Here is a 25,591-nt window from a genome sequence, read left to right as displayed (position 1 = left end):
GTTATTTAAGTGAGGATTTCAACCCCAGTCGCTGTAGCCCTGACTACTGAAACTTTTTTTTTTTCTCCTGTCTTCTGTAGAATGACTTTGTGCTGGGAAGATTTTCTTCTTATGTTATGGCCTCACTGTTTACCCATATAAATGCCCTTTTCATGTTTATCTGATGACATAGGTCTTGTATTCCTCTTCCATTTTTCCTTTTTTAGCCTTTATTTCTCTCATCCCCTTTCAGTGAAACCCAGAACAGTATTTGGTGCTGTCCAAATAGAAAAAGTGATTGGTATGGAAGCACCAGGCAGCTGACTGTGCACAGAAAAAAAAAAAGAAAAAAAAAAAAAAAAAAAAACCACAGAAAATAGAGAGAAACTACTCTCTCCAGCAAAAATGGTGCAACAGCAGGTAGTTTGTTTGTAGTTGATTTTGCTGGGTCCCTAAAGGGTGAACCTGTCATAAACTGATGTGCTCTGGCTCAGGTTGCCAGAGTAGCTATGAGAACTGTATTCATGCAATATAAAGTCTAGGGAACAGAAAGGGAAAATTTCATCTCATTCTTGATATGGTGTACTGTTCAAGTGGGGGCATTCTCTCTTTTACCACTGATTTAGGTTTGGTAGGTTAGAATTTTTTACACCACCACCTTGTTAATGGAGACAGGAATAGGAAATCCCTCTAAATAGCTTCTGAGCTGAGGCTTGAAATTTGTCTGCTGTGCTTAAGGAAAGTGGAGGGGGTTCCCTCTCTCGGTGGCTCTTTGATTTTGTTATGGCATTTGCCATTTATCCTGTGCTGGCAACGTCAGCTGTTAAGTCTGGCTTGACTATCCTTGGTCTATCCTTAAGGGTAGCAGTCCTGCCTGAGGTGCTTTGAATAGGAGTTCTTTCTCACTACTGATTCTACTGTTTTTGTCTTGGTGTATTAGCTATAAACTTCCCTCAACTTTGATTGTGTTGAGTGAGGAAAGCACTGTGCTGTTGCTTTGGCTGCAACATGATGCATGGGCCATGTGGATTTTCACTATGGTGGTGCTCTGGCTGTACTGTTTAAGGGGAATTTTCTTTATGCTTTGCTACAATGTGGTGCATGGGCAGTGGGAATTCCCTTTGTGACGGCGCTCTGGCTGTGGTGTGATGCAGTTTCTCCCAGAAGCGGAGCCAGCCCTCACTCTCACTCTTGTTTTGTTTTTTGGTGTAATGTCTAGCTTTATTTGCAGCTCCTTCAGCAGACAGCAGCTGCGTCATCTGGGAACCTGAACACATTGAGCAGCCTCCACCCAATGGGAGGTGAGTTTTTGCCACTAGAAGACAAAATCAGTGCCAAAGAAAAGAGGAGGAGGGTAGAGAAAGTGGCCAAAAGGCTGTAGACACATTAACCTCATTTGAAATAAGTAGTCCTGAGTTTACCCACCTTTGGAATGGCAGGAATACTCTGCTACAAGTATGGATGTTCCTTCTTAATCTTAGTTAGCCATTGTCCCCAAGGTAAGTTGTGGTATGCTGGTAATCTCCTCTACCTCTGGCATTTAAAATCATCCTCCCTTATGGGTACAACAAGATGGCTTTGGATATTTATTTTCATCCGAACAGGTGCATATGTGAAGTAATTGTTTTTGAAGTAAAAGCTAACGCGTTTGTTTCAGTGATAATGGACTCTTAAGTTTCCCGTTTAAAATTCTTTGTTCTTAAATATATCAAAGTCGAAAACGCAACGTTGGTAGGAGTGTGCACTAGCCCTTCATTCAGGTTCTTTAATTCCTTCATTTGAACTACAATTGATTACGCCATTGCTGTTAGGGAAAAATCAGCTTAATAGGTATGAGCCAAATTCCTTGCTGTGGACTGCTAGTCAGAATAGTCACTAAATATGGCAGCACTGGAGCTGCAAATTGATTGTCCTTTCTGTCTTCACAGTGCAGGGAATAATAAGACATATGTTAGTAACTCCAGTAGCTGCATTCTAAAAATCCTTCTGCTATAGTTTTGGTTTTAATACTGAACTTCTTAAGCCTTCAAAATTGCCTCTTGGAGTTTTACGGTAGTTCACAATGTTACATGCTCTGTCTGTGCAGAGGTTAATCTAAAAGTGTTAAGAAAATAAAGTGGCTTTCTACATCTGAGCTGTGTTGGTACACCCATCAGTAACAATTGAAACTTTTGTAAAGTGTTACTGTTTTGATTGTAAGAGCTTTGATTTATACTTGAGGTTGATTCTAACCTTAACTTCTTCTGTGTACTTTTTTCATGTTGAATCTCTTCAGAGCTCTTAGATTTAAGACTCTTGTCAAAAGCAATTTTTTAAAAATGAATTTCACTAATATCCTGTGTAGTGGTGATCTATAATAGATCTTGTTATCTGTGTGATATTGTTTTCTCCCCCTCTTGTGTCTGTTTAAAAGCAAGTAGTAATAAAGGAGAAAAACAGTACAGCAGCTCATGTTAATTGTTACTACAGTAAGAACTGGGGAAGATGCTAACTAGCTGAGGTTGCCTTTGAAGTTTCCAGAGTAATTCTGTTTTCACTATTTAAAAAAAAATCTTAAAAATTGGGAACTCAGACATATAAATAACATGTTGCATGGTGGTGTTTTGAAAGAATTATTTCAAGTCTGATTCTTCACAGAGAGAGTTTTAATTTCAAAGTTCTGTTAATATCTCAGCTGATCTCCTTTCTTGAAATTCATGGATAGAAAAATTAAGTAGGTAATTAGATTCCAAACTGTATCAGACTTTGTAGACAGAATTTAATCTTAACCCTGTTTGAAAGCAGATGGGAAAACAATGTGATGACAAGAGGACAGGTGCAGTGTGTACATGCCAAACTGCTTCAGAAAGAAAGCAAGCTGCTCTGTTCTTCACTAGCTCTAGCACTTGCACTTTTAACCCTCTGTAGCACAATAAAAACCAAAAATACAACTTTTTGGTTTTAACTTCATGCTTTTATGATACAGTGGCACCTTGATAATCTAAACAAAGGCAGAATCCTCTTGGTTCAGGCACTAAATGTGGTTAGGGAAACAGACCCTGTCACAGAGAGAAAACAATTGAAAAAGATTTAAAAAAGCCCAAATGAACTATGCTAAAGGTAGTAGAAGTTTTTTTACAAAATAAATTGTTTATACTGGTTTGTCACTTACATTTTTATGTTGTCTGTTTATATTCTTAGATTACAAAACTGGGATTTTAATTATTTGAGGTTGTGCTTTGTCACCAAATACTTACTAAGCATCCAAAAGATTAGGTGCCACATTTACCTAGGGTTTTTTCGATGTTGTTATATGAATGGTGATTAATTTAATTTCAGTTTTAATTTTGTAAGGAAGAATTAGTAGGAATTGTCTGAAGTCAGATGAAAAGAGGAGGGAATTGTTAGAATAAGCAAAAGTAGAGACAAAAAAGGGAAATAAGGGAAGAGGGAAGAGAGGCAAAATTGGAAGAATGGGGCTAGCCCACTAAAGAATGGCTAAAATACAGAATTCAGAAGATGATGGATATCAATGGTAATCCCATGGCAGGAAAGGAGGGTAAACCAGTGTTAGTACTGACCGAATGGTTTCATTAAAAAGCTATGACTGAAAAATTAAGGTGAGTCAGATAAGTAAATTGACCGTTAAAAATTCATCAACGCAAGGATACCTTCCTCCTCCTACAGTATTCCTGAACGTTTACCCACAACATGCCTGATGTTTCCCATCTTCCTTACCACTTTTGTTTGACCAGATGACTAGCCTCCATTGTCTACGATCAGTATGTTGTCTGATCTTGTGGTCAGAAGTTGACCCCTAGCATTGTTTCACAACTGGCTGTTGCTTCCTGGCTGCCAAGGGGACCAAACAAAATGTGATGATGCTCAGCTGGTGGTGGGTGGGTTAAAGGTATGACTTTATGGCCACCATGGTGTGTAGGCCTTCTTGAAAGAATTCTGCAGTTTTTACTGTTCCCATACAAAGAGAGTGGAGGGACACCAGAGAAGAGGAGTTTATTGGCCTGGTGTCTAGACAAGTTCTCTAGCTTACAGATGTCAGACTCTGGCTTAACTCTCAGTTAAAGCTGCTGTGCCTTTGTGACTGGAGAGAACGCTGCTTGAAAATTTCTGTACTCTGGAATCTACATCTGGGATCATGACTACCTGGTCTTTTACCAAAACTCATCTATCTGGGCAAACAAAAATATTTTTTTTTTGGTTACAACAAGGAATCACAATACAGAAAAGATCAGTAACTAGTATTAAGCCTGTTGCTTTTTAAGCTCCTTCTCATTACTCCCTTGTGATGTGCTGAGGCTGCTGGATCTGTTAAGCTTGGATGACGGTGACTATTATAGGAGAAACTCTGTGCTTTCTTCGATGTGTTGCAGGACTGAATGCGATGCAATTACAGAACCTGGCTGCATTAGCAGCTGCGGCCAGTGCAGCTCAGAATACACCGAGCGGTACCGCTGCACTCACTTCCTCTAGCAGTCCCCTGAGTGTGCTCACCAGCTCAGGTAAGAGACTGCCTATGCTCTACTGTGTTATGACGTGGGTTGCCTTAGGAGTCGTTTCAGGATAACGTCACCTGTTTTGTATATCCCTTTATTGTCACTTTTATGTTGATTCTTTAATAGACAAGCAGTTTTACAAGTAGATTCAGTGGCCTTTATTTAGGGTAGATATCTTTGCCACAAGCAAAGACTTCTTACCTGCTGTGTTCCTTCCTCCGATGGTCAGATTAATTTAGAGTAAAAGAATTTTTGAGGTCATCATGAAGCAGAAAGGTAGGTGACCTCTTTCCAGTCACGTTATTGAAATCTCATGACGTATTTGGTTTCTCTGTGATTTTAGGCAGAGATGCCTTAAGCATCAGTAAGGCATTCAGTGCACTAAAACAGTACAGTTTAGATTTCTCTGGTGTCAATGAAGACAACTACCTTATAGAAGCAGAATAAATAGACCCCTAGCACATTTATTGGAAAGCGGTTATCTAGAACTGAGTGTATGAGTTGCACATAGAAGTCAGTATCTTTCTCTTCTGGATTTTTCTTTTTGTGGTTTGGATTTTTTGGTTTTGTTTGTGTTGGTTTGGGTTTTCTTTGCTTTAGGTTATGTACGCTATTCAGAGAGGCTAGAACGTCCAAGTAGCGTTCTTCCGCTGTCTTACTGTTAAATGTGATCATTAAATGCAACAAGCAAGCAAAACAAAAAAATAAATTAGATTGCACTTACATCAGATGTGCTCAGTTTTTACCACAAATGTGATTATTTCTATCCTGTTTTCAGTTATTTCTAAATACTGAAATGGGAAGGGAGATCCTGTATTTTCAGGGTGTCAGTTTTCCAGCATCTACAGCATGGTATGTGGATTTGGGTTTGGCTTTTTTGTTTCTCATAAAAAAGCCAAATTGCTTATCCAGTTTTGAAATCCAGCCTACAGAGTTGACATCCTCACCTGTGACTGTGAAAGGCTAAAGGGGGTTAGGGGTGTTTTAAATTTATACGTAGCTTTTTGTATTGCATAGGAGGACCAAGGAGCTGGACTAAAAGATTATAAAGAGATTACAAGGAAAAGCTGTTTAGAAAACCTTATGTCACATGATCAGGAGTTAAACTGTGAGTGCTTTGCACAGTTATCTACTTGGAGAAATCCGCCAGAAAGAATTCAGTTCAAAGAGCATTCTGTTGCTGGAAAGGGGATTTTTTTTTTTTTTTTTTACATGAAAAGTTTGTGGTCTGCAATTCTAAAAGATTAGATTTTCAAAATTTATCTTGACTCCCAGCTATGCTATCATATTCTATAATTAAAAAAAAAAAAGTTGATGCTATAGAAGAGCTGCATTTATAACCCACTAATGCTCTTCATCATAGAGAAAGCATGAAGGTGAATATATCTGAGAATTTCTCCCATGTTCCCTCATGCAGTAGCAGAGCTGGAATTGCCAGGTTGCCGTTTGCTGTGACTGATGTTTTGAACTAAGATTTCCTTGTTGGCTTTCTCATGTACTGACTGGAGCAAGTTTGTTCTCTGATTTGTTGAGGTGGGGAAAGGAATTCGCAAGTTGTGAAATTCAAATGCCAGATGTGATAGAAAAGGCAGAGACAGCCTCTTCTCAGAAGTGTACAGTGAAAGGACAAGGGCAATGGACATAAGTTGCTACAGAGAAAGTTCTGACTGGATATAAAAGAAAAATAAAATTAATGGTGAGTGTGATTAAGCTCAGGAACCAGGTGCCAGAGGGGCTGTGGAATCTCCGTCATTTCAGAGATTGAGAATGCAATTGGAACGAACCCTGAACAGGCTGACCTAACTCAAGAGGTTAGACCAGCTCTGAGTAGACCATTAGACTAGATGATCCACAAACATCCTTTTCCACTGAAGTTATGCTACTGTTGTGTGATTCTTTGGGATTAGTTTTCCCTCCCTGAGTTTTGGCTGTTTCACAGCACTCTGCAGGTTCTTTTTCCCTTGATGATAGACATATCTCGGGATTCTGTTCCACTTTTGATCATGCTGGTGGAGGGGCTAGGGGGTGGGGAGCAGTCCATTAAGTACCTTCTCTGCTCAATCCAAGCAGCATTCTAATTGCCAGTTGTATCAATAAATGATTATGTGTCAACAATCAAGTAATCATGATGGGTCATTTGAATTAATATCCTATACAGGTGTGTCAGTCAGTTCACTTTTCACAGGCTTGTAATACGAAGCAGTCACTACTGTATTGCTCTTTAAGCTTAATTTCAAGTAGAATTTTAAAGAGTAGAGATTAACTTTGTTCAAAAGAAATAAAAAGTTCTGGATGATGTGTGGTCTATATGTAGTCACTGACATCAAACTCTGAAACAGTTTCAGTGGTTTTCATTGGAGGTATGAATATACTTCACCTTTTTAAAACTGAACTTAAACTGGGGGGAGGGGAAGCCTCAATGTGTACAGACAGCATTCAATCTCATGATACTTCTATAATTATACAGCTTTTTAACTCTTTGCTCTGAACCAGCAATTACCTTGTATAAAAGCAAACTTGAAATTCTCTTTAGTTAATATTTACGTGTGCATTTACACTGTATGTATTCACATAGAAGGCTGTTGGACTGCATGCATTCAGAGCATCCCTCCTGAACCATACCTGGACCTTGAAAAAACTCGGTATATAGCTGTTCAGTACCATGTATGAGTAAATGCCTTCCTTGTCTGTGAGACATATGACAACATCTACTATGATAACCTCTTAAACCTAACTGCAGATGAGATGACTACCGGCTTGACTTCTGTCCATCTGTTTTCGAAATTTTGACCTGATGCTTATTTGGATATCTCTTCTACGTTGTCCTCAAACTGCATAATCCAGAAGAACCCTGGAAAAATCCAGACGAACCATTATGCATGGTTACCTTTTTTTTTTTTTTTTTATCTGCACTGACATCTTTTGTATTTGGGGAACTTGGGAGACCACACAGTGCAGAGTTTGTGGACTATGTATAGGTTACATGTCAGAATGGTTGAAATCAGAGGTGTTAAGTGTTGTTGTGCTGTCTTCCTGCTCGTTTTAGGTGACTTTGTTTAGGTATTGTGTATTTTGATGTAGAATAGGATGGAGCAAAACCTTCAACCTTGCAATAAAGCAGCTACTCTTTGGAACTGGACAGAGTGCTGCTGCATCCACCTATAGGTAATCCATGTTACAGAGACTATGGCCTTAGATAAACTCATTTAAACTGCTAGCTTGTGAAAGGGATGCTCAAGAAAACGTTACAGAAGTATTTCAGGATTGGAGTGTCTTGTCAGCCATCTTTTCAACTTGGCCGTCAATAAGAATTGTCTGCTCCAAAGCAAAATAGAATGGTTGCAAAAGTTGATGTATTTTCCATTTCTCCTCCTTTCAAAGGCAACCATCAAAGGTGCAGAAAAGACTAGAGGACTTTGCTGGCCTTGGTGTCTCTCCAGCAAAATTGTTTTCAGGGACATTATAGTCTTTTTGCTTTTAGCGTAATTAATTCTGGTACAGTTCAGTCAGATTCATTGTCTGAATTTTAGTGTTTATTGCTTGGATGCTAGATGACTGATTTAGAACAAACTTACTGTTCTCTCAGTTTACCTACCTCCACAAGTAGGTAGTTGTCCTTGTCCTTTGTTTTTCCTAGCTATTCTTTACTACATATTCAAATTTTCTGAAAACATTTGCAAGTGTTTTCAGCTGGTTATCTTAGAGTTAGCCTTTTTACTAGATACATAACTTAGTAGATAGATATAAGAAAACATAACCTCAGTAGCAAGCAAAAAAACCCAAACAACCCACCAAAAACTGCACAGAAACAATGTTAAGAATCAGGGATGGAGTAAAGAACATGTATAAAGCCATATTGGTTTGCCAGTTTTCTGGTCTGAAATAATACACAAAAAACAGAAGTACAGAGAGAGGATGACTTGGAACTGTGGAACTCCTTCCCTAAAAGGAACGAGGGAGCCTGAAAAAATAGAACACTAACATGGGAGGAGGATATGATTGAAGTATACAAATATATTAGTGTTGTGACGAAGACAAATAGGGAAAGACCAGTCGTTAGATATTTCTAGACAAGAATTACAGGTTATCAGGTGAAGTTGTCAGCTGGCAGTTCAGAAATAAAAAGAGCTATTTCTTTGCATAGTGCATGATTAAATTGCAGAACTCGTGCCTTAGAACACAGTAGAGTCAAACAGTTCAGTGTTCAAAATGCGCTGAAATTAATAAATTAAATTCTTAACTTCAATAAAAAGACATTGCCCTGGGCTGAAAAACTCCCGGATTTGCAAATTGCTGCATTGGTGTATAGACTATACCTAGAAAGTACTACTTTGTAATTGCCCTGTATTTCTGCTCTACTGTTATTTATCTGCCTTTAGTCATCATCAGAAATGGGGTGCTGACTTAGTACAGCAATTCTACATACAAATGATAAAGAAAATAAACCAGTGTTAAATTTTCTTGGCGTTTTCAGTACTAAAGCGTTTCTTGTTTTGCTTAAAGATATTTCTGATAAAATCAGCTAAACTAAAATAACTGTGTGTTCAGCTTTTTGTAGTGGTTTACATGAATTTATTTAAAATCACAAGCTTTTTAAAGTAGGGAGGGCATCTGTTCTCTCTTTTACATTGCTCTCTGGCCTTGGCTTTGTTCTTTTTTTCCCCATACCACTACTATTTTATTGTGGGTTGGTTTTTTAAATGGTGTTCTCATCTGTCAAATGTAGTATCTTTTTGAATTATGTAGATTAGCAATGAAGTGTTGCATAAACAATTGGTATTCTGAAATCAAAGCAGCTGTATCATTTCTGAACGCTGGCTTTTATTCAGCCAACTGTGCTATTTTTTTCTACCAACTTAAGGGTTATACTCTGACTTGTTCTCTGTATTTTTCCAACATTTAATATGCTACTGATAGTAAAACAGGAAGTGTCTCCTTTTCTTCAGAGTAGGCATCTTAAAATATAGTTTGGGACATTGTCTTTCAGTTTCTGACTTAAGAGAATTTGTCTAGAACTTTTCTTAGGGGAGGTTTGTCATTTCCTCCGTCAGTACAAAAACTAAGCAGTGATATGAAGTGCAGCTCCCTGAATTCTCATGCAGCCTTTGTTAGGTACAACTACTGTTGTTAGGCTTTGAGCAGCTTTTGCTGGGGCTTGTTAGGCAAGTTTGCTTCATTACATTTAAATAGTTACCATATTCCACTCCAGCAGAGACTTTGTGCCACATATCTGAAGTGGTGAATAGGTAGTGTGTGTGTGAATCTGCTTGAAAGATGCTAACGATTCTTTTAAAAGTTTCAATGTATGTACACAGCATAACTGAGAATCACAAAAACACAAAGGAAACTGAAAATGCCTGAATTTCAGTTCTTCTGTTACCCACTTGGTCAGACAGATAAATTCTTCCTGAAAGCAGACTACAAGATGTTTCTGCAGCACCAGTCTTCAGTATCTTTTAACTTGTAGAAGCCATAAGTACTTTCCAGTGCATCTTGTGCAGTAAATTTAAACTTCTGGGTTAATAGCAGTATGCATAGCTTTTCTTATTTACTGCTATATAATCATAAAAATACTATTCTTTTCTTATTTTATCATGTCCATAATCTTTGTAGATTACCTTAATTTGAACTTCTGTTTCTTTTGATATGCCAGCTTAGCAGACTTTTTTTCTCATGGTTTTGATGTCTATTTTTGTAGAACAGACTACCTGTTGTAGAATTTGGCGGGCTATGTAAGCTGTTATTCTGCTAGGTACTGTATCTGTGGACTTCTCTTACTGAGTAAACATGGTTGAAGATGTTAGTGGCACAGTCAACAGAGGATAGACTATGTATTTTGGATGGAAATTCCAAGACTTTTCTTGGCCCTAGCCCCAGCTGATGCAGCAGCATTTTTAATGGAAAATCATTTCATGTGTCAGAATAATCTGATCATCTGCTGTTCCTGTTCTGGCAGTATGGGAAAACCCTATGTTCAGTTTGACTGGAGCTTTCCTTAATGTCCCTAGCATCTGTGTTTCAGGTTTCTTTCACCTTGTGTGATGTTTCAAGGATAGAAGTTAATACATAAAAAGTGATTCTTACCCAGTTTAGGCAGCAGGAAACAGTCACGGCTGCTGGTCACCTTATATTGAGGTACAGAGTTTAGCTAATATTTGTATATTGTCTGAATCTTAGGTGTCTTATCCTTAATGAAATTATTATTGCTACAAAAGGTAGGCAATATAACGAAGTAGTAGAAATTTTTCAAAAATGTAGGAAGGGATTAGGAGATACAAGCAGTATGATCAATCATGTTGTATGGGTTTGGGATTATTTTTTTTTTCTGACATAAAGTATACTGTGTTGCTTTGATCTGTTCCTTACTAGCCTTTTCTACGGAAATAACTTCATGAAGAAGTTGAATTATTGCTTAAGGTTAATTATCTTTTTCAATAGCAGGTTCCTCACCTAGCTCCAGTAGCAGCTCCTCTGTTAATCCAATGGCTTCTCTTGGAGCATTGCAGACACTGGCAGGGGCTACAGCAGGCCTCAACGTTAGCTCTTTAGCAGGTAAGCTGTGTGTTGTGGTGGGTTGGGGGGAATAGCTGATTATCATTCCTCAGGCTGTGCTAGTTCTGTGAGGTTTTTTTTCCTGCTCCCTGCTTTTTGTAATAACGCATAATACTTGAAAGGTAGTCAGTCTGGCTCAGTGGAAGTGCTCAGTCATCTTTATTTTCTCTTTCTTATACAGGAATGGCAGCCTTAAATGGAGGACTTGGCAGTGGTGGTCTCTCAAATGGGACAGGTAGCACAATGGAAGCCCTCACACAGGCTTATTCTGGAATCCAGCAATATGCTGCTGCTGCATTGCCCACACTCTATAACCAGAGTCTCTTAACACAGCAGAGTATCGGTGCAGCGGGAAGTCAAAAAGAAGGTAGGGAGAAAGTTGTAGAAACAAGTTGAGAGGTGTTTTCGAAAGGGCAAGCTCAGCCCTTGCTCAGACCTTATCTGCAGGGGTTTTTTTTTTTGATGGCATTTTTTAGAATCTTAAAGTTACTGAACAGAAAGAAAGAAAACCTGTGAGGTGTCTCTCTTAAGGGCTGTCCAAAGTAGTTTTTATACAGGAAGCTTTTCCCAGGATTTGTCTAGTCTTAAATGCTTAGTAATAGTACTCCTCCATCTTCTTGGAGAACAGGAGAGTATGAGTCTGCGGCCTGATATATCCCACTGTCAGAGAATCAGTTGTGGTTTTGTTAATTTTTTTTTCTTGGTCCTTCACTTCTTCCCACAGGTACTTAATGCCAGTCTCTTCACTCTTCATATTCAGCATCAATTTAACATGTAGTGTAATGAACAATGCAAGAGTAAATTTTCAGCAGAATGTAGGATGATGTTTAGAAAAGAATCTGTCAGATTTCAAATAATGTGATTACTTGTATTGAGATTTACTTAGTTTCTTTGGGCCACAAGCTTTGCATAGCCATTTTTGTTTAGTCAGCGTCTGAGGCTCAGACTTACTGTTCAGCTTTCATTGCAGCAAAGATCTGTGAACCAATTTGGTACAATGTGGAAATAGTGAGAAAGAGCTAGAATTATTTGAATGACCAGAACCAGGAAAGGGTCATGCTGTTTTATTCTGGAATCAAGTACTCCACAGAAGTGGGAACAGCAGTTTCATTGTTTTATCTAGAAAATTTGGCTTGAATGGCTCTTTCACCTTCTTTTTGTGTAGTGAGTCTGTTATCCATGCTTTTTCTGAATTTATATTCCTACTTGTTGTTTGAAGGTCCAGAGGGAGCCAATCTGTTTATCTACCATCTCCCCCAGGAGTTTGGGGATCAGGATTTGCTGCAGATGTTCATGCCATTTGGAAATGTCGTCTCTGCCAAGGTTTTCATTGATAAGCAGACCAATCTAAGCAAGTGTTTTGGTACGTTGGGTCTAATTGTTACCTGTAGAAAGGTGTCTTCTTTCTAGTTATCTCTTTTCAAGTAAATTTTCTAGTCTAGCTTTGAAGTCAAGTAGTGACGCTTTCTCTATATTCCTAAAAAAAAAAATATCAATCTGAACTATTCCAGCACTGAACTGTATTTTTTTGATTTTCATTTTGACTTTTTGCTTTTCCCTGATTTCATACTGCTATGCCTCATTATACTGTTTTGGCCCTAGATAATTCACTATGATTCATATTTGCAGACTGTAATCATGGTATAGTTCCTCCTCTTCACCCTTTCTGTCGTTTCACTAATTGTTTACATTGCCGTATATGCTACTTACTACATTACCATTATGAATGATTTCTATTAACATTTTTATATATAATTATTATGGCTACCATGTAGTGCAGAAGCACTTGACTCTGAAGTTTTGTAAATGCGCTGAAGGCAATTTTTAAAGCTTCCCCCTAATTCTTGAAAACTTAGTAATAGTAAAAATCTTTTCAGCTTTTATTTATTACCTAACTTTGGTTGCATTTGCTCTGCTTCCTGTGTGTTTAGATGGGAGGCACATCAGGGTGGGAAGTGTATCCTAAAACTGTAAATCAACCTGTCGTGCTACTGTTACTATGCAAATAGATTATTTTCAGTTAACTGATAAAGTCTGTGATGCCAAAAGGGCAAAAAACGTATTCTCACTTAGCTTGTGTAGTAGGAGGCTGTGCATGTGGACTGAAAGATTCATGGTTTTATTTTCCTCACGTTGAAACCCCAGTGCGAGCAGTTGAAGCATTTTTGTAGTGCTGTAAGATCTCATGACTCTTTTGATAGATGGAGATTTGTGGTGGTGGAATAGGAGAGGTGAGCCTTTCTCTATGGTTTTGATAGTTCTGTTGACATAATATCCTGTATTTTTTAGTAATAGAGGCAAAAAATGTGGATAATCTGATGCTTTATAAGAACAGAAAATATGCTGAGGATCAGGCTGTAACACCTGCATATGGAATGATCTCGCCAGGTAGTGATGCCAGCCATTGACTGGAGTTATTCAAAATGGATTCTTTCAAAAATCTGGAGAAGTTTGTTTTGAGGATGCTCTTTTGTCCAAGAGAAACCTAAACATAATAGCAGTACAAGTGCCACACTGCTTTGACAGCTACTTCACTCCAAAAAAATCTATTCCCATAATGCCGAGGGTGTGATTTCAGCCTTGTATCTTTAATGACCTTTCATATATAGATTAACATTTTCCAGGTTTGGTTTTCTCCCAGGTATGAGTTCTTTATAAAACAAACAGCAGTACTCGTTTTTGTTGGAAGACTAGAAATTTTAATTTCCTGAGCTTTGTATATCTTTTGGGCAAAGTTCTATATGTCAGAAAGCAATGCTTTGTCTGAGAGCCCTTAGTAGGAAGTTTTTATGAAGAGTCTAGAACAGTTGTGAGCTTTTGAAAATGGCATGTTGTGCAAGCCTCTTCTACCTCGTGAGTACCTGCGTTTCCAATTGTGAGTAGCTGTTGTGGACAGCTTTGGCATGGTGTAATTATGTATTTTCCTTTCTTCAGGTTTTGTAAGTTACGACAATCCTGTGTCTGCACAGGCTGCCATTCAGTCAATGAACGGCTTTCAGATTGGCATGAAGCGTCTGAAAGTACAGCTTAAGCGCTCTAAGAATGACAGCAAGCCATACTGAGCGCCCCTCCCCTCCGGGACTGGAGTGAGAAGGATCTTCTGGTAAGTTGGAGAGGAGCGCGCTTAGTGATTCGAAGCCCTAAGGCTGTGTTTTTACAGTCCTGGAAGCTGATCCATGCCTTCTATCTGGCACATCTTCCCCTGAAGACTCGGCTGCAGCCTCTGCTGAGAATCGTGCTTCGGATGGAGGACAAGTTTGTGCTTTTGTTTCCAGTGTTTTACTTTGGAGTTTAGGTGCCATATCGCTGAGGTGTTTTTTTCTTCCCCCCTCCCCCCCCCCTCCTTATTTGAAGTTTGCTGTGTTTGTAACCAGTGTGTGTTGAGAAGGACCAATGCCAGCTCCTTGCGGGTGGGGAGGGAAGGTTAAAGGGAGCAGCAGAAACTGACACCACACTGCCTTGGGGTAGAGAGAAGGGGAATCAGAACTGATACCACACCACCATGGGGGAGAGGAGAAGAGAAAGCAGAAATAACACAGAACAGCTGATGAAAACAAAGATGGGGAAGGAGAACTGAGTCATCAAAGTTTGGGTGAGCAAATAACTGGCTCCATGTAGCCTTTGTCATGCCCCATCCACTCTTAGAAATTTCCTTAACTGTATGCCATGGTGGAGATATAGTAAATCATCTCTAAAGGAAGAGACAGGCTAGAAGGGTGAACACATTAACAAGCCAAAGGAAAACTGCAGTGATTTTTTTTTTTTGCTGTATATAAAGTAGTGTTTATATAGCACTGTGAATGTACACAGCACTTTATTAGATAATGTCCCTGCCCAGAAAATTTCACTGTCCATTTACAGTTGAATATTAATGAGATGCAGTGAATTTCTCCATATTTAAGAAAACTTATCCTATGTACTTTATCTAGGTTTTGTAGAAAGGCATAGAGACAGACAGCTTAGTCTGGATGAATACATCTGGGACTGGAAACAAGAAACTTTTGATCCCTGGTAGCCTGCAGAATTTTTTTGACAACTTTTCTTCTTAACAGTTCATCACATTTGCCATTTCTGTGGAATAATGTCCTTTTTGCAGCATATTAATTTGAATTCATTCTGATAAGCATAATGTAAGTGCTGTTTGTTTCTCTATTAAAATGTCTGTTAAATTGAGATACAAAGCCCAGAGGTACCCTAACACAGCTCTTGAGGCTCCTGTTTCATACATGTTCTCATAGCATTTGATTTCTCAAGTCTTAACTGTGTTGCAAAGATAACTTCCTGGCTTTCTTTTTTTTTAAACAAAACAAAACACAGAACAATTTGTGCGGTGATTTGGTCTAGTAATTAAGTATTTCTTTATACTGCAGTTTTCCTTTAAGGTGGTGTGTACCAGAGCAAAACAGGCTAACACAGGAGCTGTGGAACCAGAGCAGAGCATTGAGCCATTCAGTCTTATTCTGTTTTTTTGGTACTAGCTGTTATCTTCTATATTGAAGGAAAATTGAACACACCCCTTCAGTGAACCCACACTTTTTCTGCACACTTGTGAAATTGCTAATGCATTGCTAAGGGCCTTTGTTATACACTGGTTTTAGGGGGCTCAAAGGACTTTTGACACTCTGGCCTGAGTTGTTTTAAGAAATCGGAGTCCCATTTTATGACTACCAAAATCCACCTCTGTCACAAGAGGAAGTTTACAATTTCTGTGTGTCTTTAACAGACGTTCCATTTACCTCATATTTTCTCCTTTTTCCTTGTTTTCTTTGTATTCCTGGTTTGTGATGCTGTTTCCCAGGGCACCAGCTAACACTGCAGTCTGGGAGCAAGCTGCTGAATAGTGAGCGTGTGGGTCAGACATAGGGTTGGGACTTTCTGTTCTGCTCCAGCAGGAGGAGCACTAAACCCATCAAACCTGAGATCGTGCTCAGGATCCGCACCCATGTGCGGTGGTCTTTTGGGGATGCTGGGCATTCCCAGGGACTGGTTCCCCGGGATCTCAAACCTCAGAAGTACAAGGCCTGACCCATAGCATCCAAGAAGAGCCCTTTCCATTCTTAAATTGAAAATCAAACAGTTGATGCTGGTCTGTCTATATTGATGGCAGGCAGGTAAATCTATCAGTATTATTCAAATCACTTTGTGGTGGCAAAGGTTCAAAGGCCAGATTGCCAAATTTCCCAGTTATGCTGGCATGTGGTACCCTTCTGTGTTAATTATTTGAATCTCTCTAGAAACGTGAACATACACTTAAGTGAACCATGTACACTTGAATTCTGCACGATGGGAAAGATGTGTCCTGGTTTTCTGAGAAAAAAGAGTGTTGGAGTGTGAAGGCCTCCAGGGTGATAGTGGGATTTTTTTTTTTTATAAATAATATACTTTTCAAAAAAAGAAAAAAAAAAAAGAAAAAAAAACACATAGTTGGGAGCAACTGCTCCAAGTGCAACCTGCTGTAACCAAGAATGTTGTTTCTATTTTTATAGAAGTTTTATACCGCTCCAGGGTGGAGAATATTTATTACCTAAATTATTTCACTGGAAAAAAAAAAAGGCCAGGGTTTTGTAGAATCCTGAATGTGATTGTTTTACACACATAACGATGTGCATGATTGAAACTACTGATTTTCAGTGGCCTGTTTGCAGCCCAGCAACTGCTAAATGGGGAAGACGAACGCTGTGAACCAGTGGAGGAGAGCACTGCGCTCTGGGGTCTCTACAGTCACTCTTACCTTCTTTGCACCCTACCCCACTGTACTATCTGAGACCTTTGTCCTGTTTTTCTTTTAATCTGATACTCTGGCCTCTTTATTAGTCATTTCCGTTGCCCAAAATTAGGTATTTTAGCTTCTGCATCCAACAGTGTGTCCTCAGTACTGTAACTTATGGATCAAGCTTGGCATTGTTGCAAATAGGTGCAACTCCTGTTGACTTTAGGAGATTCACCAGTTTACACTGTGGCTTAGTTTGATCAGTGACTCCTCCCGGACATAATCACCTTAAGACACCTAAGTTGGGCTAGCTCTTGTGCCTTACTGGCATAACTATAAGTATTGCCAAAAAGAAAAAAAGAAATCTATGCAGGTTAAATTTTAGATGTGATCCTCAGATGGTTTGAATCAATGTGGTTCTGCTCTCTTCAGTAGAGCTGCATAAATTTTCACCAGCTGAAGATGCTGCCCTTCTTGTGTATTTGTTTCAGATTTCCCTTTCTTGGTGTATCAATGTATATGTTGCCAAAGTTAATAAATGTATCAAGTTTGTGACTTGAGCAGATTTTTTTCTGATAACAGAACTGATCAGATAAAGTCAACATTTCTGTGTCTGTCTGGTGGCTGCTGCTGACTCTGGAGATTTAGGCTCTTGCCTTCCAGTCTTAAGCCAGTTTTCTTTTTCACTCATTGTCAGGGAAGTCTGGGATTTTTGGGGACTTGGGGCTTTTAAATTTTATTTTATTTTTCATTGCTGTCATGCTCTTATTCAAGCGCAAATCAAATCAGTGTCAAATGCTTTATTTCCTGGATAGTAGGGTAAGACTTGGGTGAGTTCAAATACACTGCAGAAGGATTGGCTTAAGTAGCCACAGGGACAAAGTATTCTGTATGCTCATAAACCAAAGAATATGAATTTTCTACAAAAAAACCTAGTAGGACTTCTGATGAAATGGAATTCCATATTACGTGTGCCACCAGGAAGTACTTACATATTTTTAGAAATGAGATGGAAACAGCCTACTTCATAGATTTAATTTTTGCCTCGGAAGACATCTGATTTTACTAGATGTGTTGTAATAAGATGGAAGTATTATGAACAATTGATGTCTTGGTCTGATGCTACTTAGTATCGACTAAATGAAATAATAGGTTCTTCAGTCCTGTAGATAATCAGCAGTCCAACATAGGATATCTCTTGGAAGTTTAGGTTTTTTCTTCCAGTAATACAAAGCTTGCATTATTAGAAAATGCCTTTAATATATAGTGATGAAATTTTAATCCTAGTCAGAACAAGGATTGGAATTTTTCAAAAGTATCTGAGACAGTCATGGTAAATATCTCTTTATATTTTAATGATGAGGCAGTTTACTAGCTGTGGGTGATACTATCTGGAAAATGGGCACCTCAAAGTTTCTCACTGGCAAATACATCTGGCAAATAAGAAAAGAGCTTTTCATGTGTATACTGAAGGTCACATAGCATGATAGATCCTGCTTGCATGATAGAATTAACTGAATTGTTTCTTCTTGTTAATGGTTGCAAGTTAGGGAAGAACAGCCAAGCAGAGTGAAATTGTTCCTATTTCATTTGGAAATACCTAAAAGCAACTTCGATAAAGCAAATTGCAAATCAAGGGTGCAATTATGAACATGTAAAATGCTTTGAGAGCTTCCTGTTGCAAACATTTAAACATAAGGATGTTATAAGTCCCTGAGCATACCTACCACAAAAGATAAAACACAGAAGGCACAATTAACACAGTTGTAAGAATAAAACAAGGGCAAACTGGAATAACTTCCCCTAAGTCATTACGTTCTTATCTGGCATCCCATGGCTCTGCTCTTGTAGGCCAGTCCTTCCTCATGGCTTTAATGAAACTTAGTCTTTTCCCTCAAAATTGCCGAGTGAAATATTTGAAAAATCTCTATCAAAAAAAACCCAAACAAATCACACAAAGAATTTCTATGGTGCGTGCTTAGGTGTCACTTGATTTCATGCCTCTTGTTTCTCATGTCTCAGTTCATGATGAATTTGCCTTTCTGGTTTAGGACTGAAATCTTATAGCTATCTGCAAACTATCTAGAGTATGTCTAGAACTACAGAAATAACTGCAAGAGTTGCATTGTGCTCTGTTTGCTGGAGTTGGTTTAAACTCCACACTAAGTCCTTTACCTGCATTGGAAAGTATGAAGAGCAAATTAGTCTCAGCAGATGTAGTAAGTAGAGTGTTGCAGGTTTACTGGACAACGTGCTGCTTGTTGCTTTGGAACTAGAATATAATACTTGCTATTCTTAAATGTGCTATAAATGCTATAAGATAATATGCAAGTCTCACCTTGCTCTAGTCTCTAACCAGCAGCTTTGAGATGTGCTGAAGAATAAGGCCACAAACAGGACATAAAGGGGGGGGGGGCTGGGGAGGGAGGAATAAAGAAGAAAAAACTCGCTTCCTCTCTCCCCTACTGCCCACAGTCTTCCCAAAAATGTTCTTGTCTCTTGCAGCTCACAAGCTGAGGGGAGGACACAAAGGTATTTATATCACTTAATATAAGAATTATTTATAAACTCTTCAAGAAAGCTTCAGGAAACACATTTTTTTCTACTCATCAAACCGGCAACAGTGACTGTAGAGCTTCTCAGAGTCCAGAATCCCCTCCTCATGAAGTCAGGGAGCTGGGGGCTGTTTATATAAAAAGTTGGGAATGGAAATCCCCTGTGCAGGTCTAATGGTATGAAAAGTGCTCAGCTAGGACAAGTCTTAACTTGCAGTCAAGTCTTAAGGAATTCTTCTCTAATGTGTGGAGTTTTTGTGTTGTATAATCACTCCTCCCCCGCCCCCATTCCAAATCACCTACCCCCAGTTTCATGGGCTCCTAGGGAATGAGAAGGGACTGTAGCTGAAGGAAAGAACTTGGATTTCCTGGGCTACTACTGCCTAAGAACTTCCCATGTTAGGATGCAAGAAAAGTCTCAGCCGTCAAACCACCTGTGAATCCCTTGTGTCCTCTGTCTTGTCTCTCATGGTCTTAGTCTCTGTGGGCAAATGTTAGCCCTGGAGCCATATTTTTTTGGAGCCAGTCTCCTGGGGAGGGAGCTTGCTCTGTTCTTCTCCTGAGCAGAGCTAGTGGAGACACTGGGCACGGGGCAAGGTGAATGCATGCTAATCAATGTGTCACTGGGCTGTGGAGTGCTCCACAGCCTGGGTGTTGAGAGGGAAATCCAGGCCTCTGCTTCCATTTGGTTTCTGGCAGTTTGATGTTTACTCGGTGTCCTTCATGTACTTCGACTTTTACTTGTCCATTGTTGGCATGTGCTGCCCTTCCCTGTCAACTCCCTTCCCCAGGAGATGTCATTGTACAGTGCCCATTCTTGTTCTCTCTCTCCGTGTTTGGATGTACTGCTCTGTGTAACTCAGTGGGTCTCCCTCTTTCTGGTTTGTTTTTTTTCTAGATTCCTGCCGTTTGTTCATCGTTGTGCCTAAAGCATGTCGATGTGGCGTTCAAGTACATCGTCCAAATCCTTGTCTCTTCAGCTTCTCTGATGCTTGAACTCTCACCTTTGACCTTGTGTTGACCTTTGATGCTGATGTGTATTTTTATTACGTTTGTTTCTTTCTTTTTTTTTTTGTGCTGCCAAATTGGTTTTGCTAGAAAGACTGCTGAAGGGGAATATTTAAATTTGCATTTGAATATAAAAGAATTTCTATTTTTCTAGACCTTCGTAAGATAACCACTTGATTTTGTGAATCTGATTCTTTGTAATTGTCTTCAGAGCAGCCTTGCTAGCATACCTTGTGGAGTATTTGTATTTCTGTGAACATACAACCAATCACTTTCTAGGCTTAGTTTTTTCTGTGTGCTTAGTTTTAAAAACACAGTTTCAAAGAAAAAGTCAATTATATGGTGTGACTCAATCTTTCGGGAGACTTCCTAGTCACATTTTGCTGATCTGGTTTCTGTGCTTGAGGAGACAGCATGTGTGTTTATGAGTTCAAACTTGTGACTTGAGTGGCATCAACAGACAACACTTGAACTACATTTTCTTCTGATTGTAGCTACATTTTTGCCCTGACATTTATTGATTTATTTTTATTATTTTTTCCCCCTGCTTCCCTGTGCAATTATCAGTCTGCAGTGAAAATTTGATCAAAGTTGATGTTGTATTTTGTTAAACTCCAGCATGCTTGGTTTTTTGTAACTACAATCTCCTCAGCAAAATGTGATGTTATTGTTTTAATCTCTCAAACTAAGATAGTGCCCAGAAATGTTTTGCATGTTTCCTGCTGTTTTCTTCACACCCTCGTATATATCACCTTCACCTCTCTGTTTTCTATAGTTTGTGCAAAAACTGAGCAATTTAATGGGTTTTAAAGGTATCCTTTAAATTGGTGTTTTTGGTATGACAAATATCTGATCAGAAGCCACCTGAGGGCATCTACCTGTGCACTTAGACTGTCTGCCTGACAGAGCACCTGGACCTTGTTCCATCTCCAGTGCTGTCAGAGGCTCCGAGGGGGCTTGGTTGCACTCTTCCTCTAGTGGAAGTTTTGGTGGAAGGGGATAGCTGGGGAGCAGGAAGGTTGGGGAACTTCACAGTGTTTCTGTTTCCAAAGTTACCTGAAGCTAGGGCTTCTTTGAAACGCTCTTTATGAGCATTTTGTGTAATTCAGGGCACATTTTTGTGAAGTCCAGCCCATCAGCCATACCTTGGTGGCAGGATCCTTGAAGGGTCTAGGTTAGCTCTTTAAATAAAGTGTTTGAAATATCCCAGAGAAAGCATTTGTAAACCTGGTCCTACAGCTGCTGGCTCTTTTCCCAAGTGACAAGCACAATACAACAGCCTCTGAAGCTGTTACCTGAACAGGGTACCATCCCCAGCTCTCTTCTCAAGGGCCTTAGCTGGGGAATCTCTACGGAGATTTTTTAGTTTTTGTTTAGTTTTTAATTGGGTAATGAGCTAAGCAGTTTTTCTTGGCTTGCAGGGTGAACTAGAACAGGTTACTGCTTTCTGGGTAGCAGGCTTCCCCCTTCCCTACGTACCATCTGCACAGGTAGAAACTGGGATGTAGCATCTAGATGAAGGCACCTGAAGAGTGTATGCTGTGATGAAGTTTCAATCAGAGGAGAAGCAAGCTAGTGTAGGTATCTTAATAGTAGAAGATAATGTGTAATGAAATCCCGGGAGAAAGGGTTTTGCTGAGAAAACAAATTGTGTTTGACTGTATAGAAATCTTACTGTTGTCCAGTGTTTGGGATAATGCAAAATGCAAAAGGATTTTTTTTCTATCCTACTCCTGAGTTGGCTGAGGATACTGTGTTCTCAATAGATATTGGCTAGACTTGTGTAGACAGTCCTTAATCTGCTTCTAAGACAGAACGTGTTTGGATATGGTATATATACCTGGGAGTGAAGCGTGAGGCTGGATGAAAAAAGGATAGACACTGATTTTTTGGGGAGGTAGGGTTGTGGGCTGGCTACTGTTAGTCCCACAGTCTGAATGCACAGGGCTGTGTGTCAGTGGGGGGCACCGATGCCCTGCAGTGCATTGAGTAACTGCCAATACATTTCTGTACATGCGCATTTGGTTCCATAAGGAACTTTGGGGAAACCTGTGGAAAAATATCTGAAGAAAACCAAAATGCCAAACGTTGGATGTTTCTTTCCTTTCTTCTTTCCTTTTCTTCCTTTGGTTGTTTTAATTGTTCTGTGGTGGTTTTAATGGATTTGAGACAGTGGAGCAGCAGCTGCCTTTCTGATTTTTGGCTGCTTTTTGTGAATAATTTAAAAAGAAAATTTACATTTTGGAGACAAACCTGTGGGCTTTTTTATTGGTACAAACATTGTATTTAACACTAGGGGTTTTGTACAGTTTTTTGCCTTTTCTACTAGAAAACAATGTAAAGTGATTCACAATGTGACGAGAAAACAAATTGCCACTATGACCAAATGTAGAGTCTGTTCTGCAGTAACGGGATTTAATCAACTCGAAGTCGTGGTTCAGTCGTAGAAATGCTTTTCTTTACCTTGTTTGAGCTGTTCCTTTTTTTCTTGTTTTGATTTGCAAAACAAAATGTCTTTTTGTGTGAAATTGTGTTGTACTCTGTAGAGAATTACGGATTTTACTTTAATGGTTTAAAAAACAGAGGAGCACGCGTTGCTTTTCTGATCTGATCACAGAGTTTGTGTAGTGGATTTAAAAATGAAAAGATTTGTTACAAGTTTGGAACGAGCGAGTATGTGTTAAAGGAATTTTCTTCCTTTTGTGTGTGTGTTTATTTTTTTTCTTTTTGTCCCAAAGGGCAACTTAAAGCTGTTTTAATTGCACAGACACACCGACAACAAGTCATTTTGTATATGCCAAGTGTGGTACCTTCCTTTGTTTATTTGCTATTAAACTGTTTGAGAAGAGTCCTTGTGTGTTGTATTTGTGTCTTAAACTTGAGGTTCTTTTTGGGTCCAAGTGTGGGAAGACGAGTTGAAAGACTAGAGAACTGCCTTCTGATTCCTTAGCTGTGAGCCACAAAGATTTTCATGGCCCAGTACCACTTGTTCTGGATGTACAATATAGCCCTCCATTTTTACCTGTATGTACATGAGCTACTTTGAGTAGAAATGGAAAAGGGGGGTTTTTTTGGTTGTTTAGCCTTCATCTCATTTAATTTGGCAGTCAAGTCCCCTTCAGACATTAGATATAGAAAAGCTGGGAATCTTGGATAATGCAAATATGTGATACACTGGATAGTGAGGTGTAGGCATACCCAGCCTCATCGAATTGGTGCTCCATAGCCACTTGCCTGTCTGTGCACTGTGCTTCACGGTGTTTCAAGGGCTAAATAACTTCGGCATAGCACCAGACTTCAGCTATACAGGAGCAGTATGTGTGCATAGTGGTGTGAGGGATTAGATAGGCATTAGATAGCTCATACTGCTCCAAAGAGCCCCATACCTGCCACTGCTTCCTTACCCCTTCCAGGAACGTGGCCAAGCTTGCTGAACCTATCCTAGTTCTGCAACGTGAAGGTATCTGCAGTCCCCAGGGAAACTCCAAATGGGTTGGGATTACTCAGTTTTTGTGATAAGCAAAAGTTACCTGCTTTGCTTTTAGAACTCAGATACGTTAATCATTTGAAATAAAATTGAGTTGTTAAAAAAAAAATAAAATTGGGGTAGGCAGAGTATAATTATTTTAGAAACTTGCCATGAGTTTGACACTAATATTGCCTTTCTCAGAAGGAAAGTACCACAATGGCCATGACTTTGACACATTTCTGAAAGCTCCTAAAATTCAGTGATGTTACTCCTTTCCTCTGCTGTCTCGCGTCTCAGAGACTGCAAGCATTTTCAGGGCAGCTATGTTTCTCCTCTGCGTCCTTTTCCTCTGTTATCTGGCATACTCTGTTCACCCCATTACTTCCTACATGATTGTAAATGTGAGAGCACTTGCAAGCATCAGGATTCAGTGCTGCATTCCTTTCCCTGCAGTGCACCAATTGCGAAGCGAAGCACTGAGCCACCTGTTGCAGAGTATGCTGGGATCCCCAAAGTTAATTTGCAGCTGTTGAGAAGGGAGGCTGGAGAGATTTCAGTTCAGATGTCTCGGAGGTGAAGGATGGAGAGAAACAATTGAATCAGAAAAAGGGGTTGGAAAAAGCAGGACGGAAGATTCCTGCTTGTGCAAAAAGTTGGCTAGCCTCATCTTGCAATCAAAGTAGTCAAAGCTCTCTCAGTTGCGACTTACAGAACTGATACTAGATCCCTCTGAGTAGGTGGCTTTTTTATTTTTTGAAGGTTTTTTCTTTAATTTAAAAGGCCACCACAAGCCAGTGGACAATTAAACTACAAATAAGAGCCAGTGTAATTATCTCTAAAAATAATCAGCATTTCACATGATTGTTGTATTTATCAACATCAATAGGAAATACACAAACCTGTAGATTAAGTCCTGATATTGAATGTTTTAGAAGAAACTTTTTTTCCTCTCATATCCACCTGCACCTTTCACTGCTTGTTTTGACTCCACTCTTCCTGACTTTACCAGCTATGTTCTGCTGTCTTCATATGGCCAGGAGTCACCAGGGATACATTATGAAGAGCAGTGGGGAGGAGGACAAGCAGCTCAGTGTGGTCACTCTGAAGAAGTGACTATGTGATTAGCTACGCTGCACATATAGCTCTGCTGCATGACAGGTGAGATTCCCTAATTTGGTGTTTCCGTGCACCTTGCAGGCTTACTTATTTTAGTTCCTGAGAAGAAACTGTGGATCACTTACTGTAGAAGCTATACCTGAATCTTGTACAAACTAGAGCTATCTTGAGCCACAGGCTGATGATCACTCTGCCATTATTTTCTCAAAGCAATACAGCTAGTCAGTGTCTTGGTGACTCTACCTGTTTACCCCTCCTTATTTAGGCATTGGGCTCAGAGTGGTATATTCCATATCAGTATGTTTCTGTTTTTTGAAAATGACCAATTTGAGCTTGATGGATCTAGCCCTTATTTTACTAGGATACTAAATCTCAGTATGTGAGTTGATTCTTAAGAGACTAAGCACTGTTTCATAGGAGAACTCGAAAGCAAGGAAGTACAGTGTGATCAACAAAATGCAAGACGGATCATTTGCCTCCTGTTAGATGGGTTTTGTCAGTCTGCAAAGCATCCTCTTCTCACTTTGTCTATTCTTTGTGGCATGTGAGTGGATACTGAGGGGAACAGTGGTTTGGTGAACTGGTCCAAAACCATCAGGATGAGTTTGACTTACAGGAAGGTTACTTGTGGAGGTTAATTTTGCAAAGTAGTCTGCTCCAGCAAAGAATGATGTGATTTTTGTTTTCCCCCTTCTTGAGTCCTGGCTTG

The 25,591-nt window shown here is 39.4% G+C and overlaps 1 protein-coding gene across 20 annotated transcripts in view; it reads left to right on the top strand.

Annotated features, from left to right (window-relative positions):
* CELF1 (CUGBP Elav-like family member 1) overlaps nucleotides 1-25,591 on the top strand; it is a 71,235-nt gene that overhangs the window by 40,571 nt on the left and 5,073 nt on the right. For 10 of the 20 annotated variants that reach the window (XM_054199026.1, XM_054199031.1, XM_054199023.1 and 7 more), the window contains 6 exons: nucleotides 1,199-1,280; nucleotides 4,350-4,478; nucleotides 10,911-11,024; nucleotides 11,206-11,391; nucleotides 12,244-12,387; nucleotides 13,959-23,145. In XM_054199026.1, the coding sequence (XP_054055001.1) occupies nucleotides 1,199-1,280; nucleotides 4,350-4,478; nucleotides 10,911-11,024; nucleotides 11,206-11,391; nucleotides 12,244-12,387; nucleotides 13,959-14,086 (783 nt within the window). In that variant the 3' untranslated portion in view covers nucleotides 14,087-23,145. Of the gene's footprint in view, nucleotides 1-1,198; nucleotides 1,281-4,349; nucleotides 4,479-10,910; nucleotides 11,025-11,205; nucleotides 11,392-12,243; nucleotides 12,388-13,958; nucleotides 23,146-24,775; nucleotides 24,925-25,591 lie in introns of those variants that run through there. The other 10 variants (XM_054199022.1, XM_054199020.1, XM_054199018.1 and 7 more) reach the window with 7 other exon arrangements.

Source organism: Rissa tridactyla, chromosome 4 (genome assembly GCF_028500815.1).
Source record: "Rissa tridactyla isolate bRisTri1 chromosome 4, bRisTri1.patW.cur.20221130, whole genome shotgun sequence".
In the NCBI taxonomy this organism is placed as follows: Eukaryota; Metazoa; Chordata; class Aves; order Charadriiformes; family Laridae; genus Rissa; species Rissa tridactyla.
This window is presented reverse-complemented; position numbering and strand designations above follow the sequence as displayed.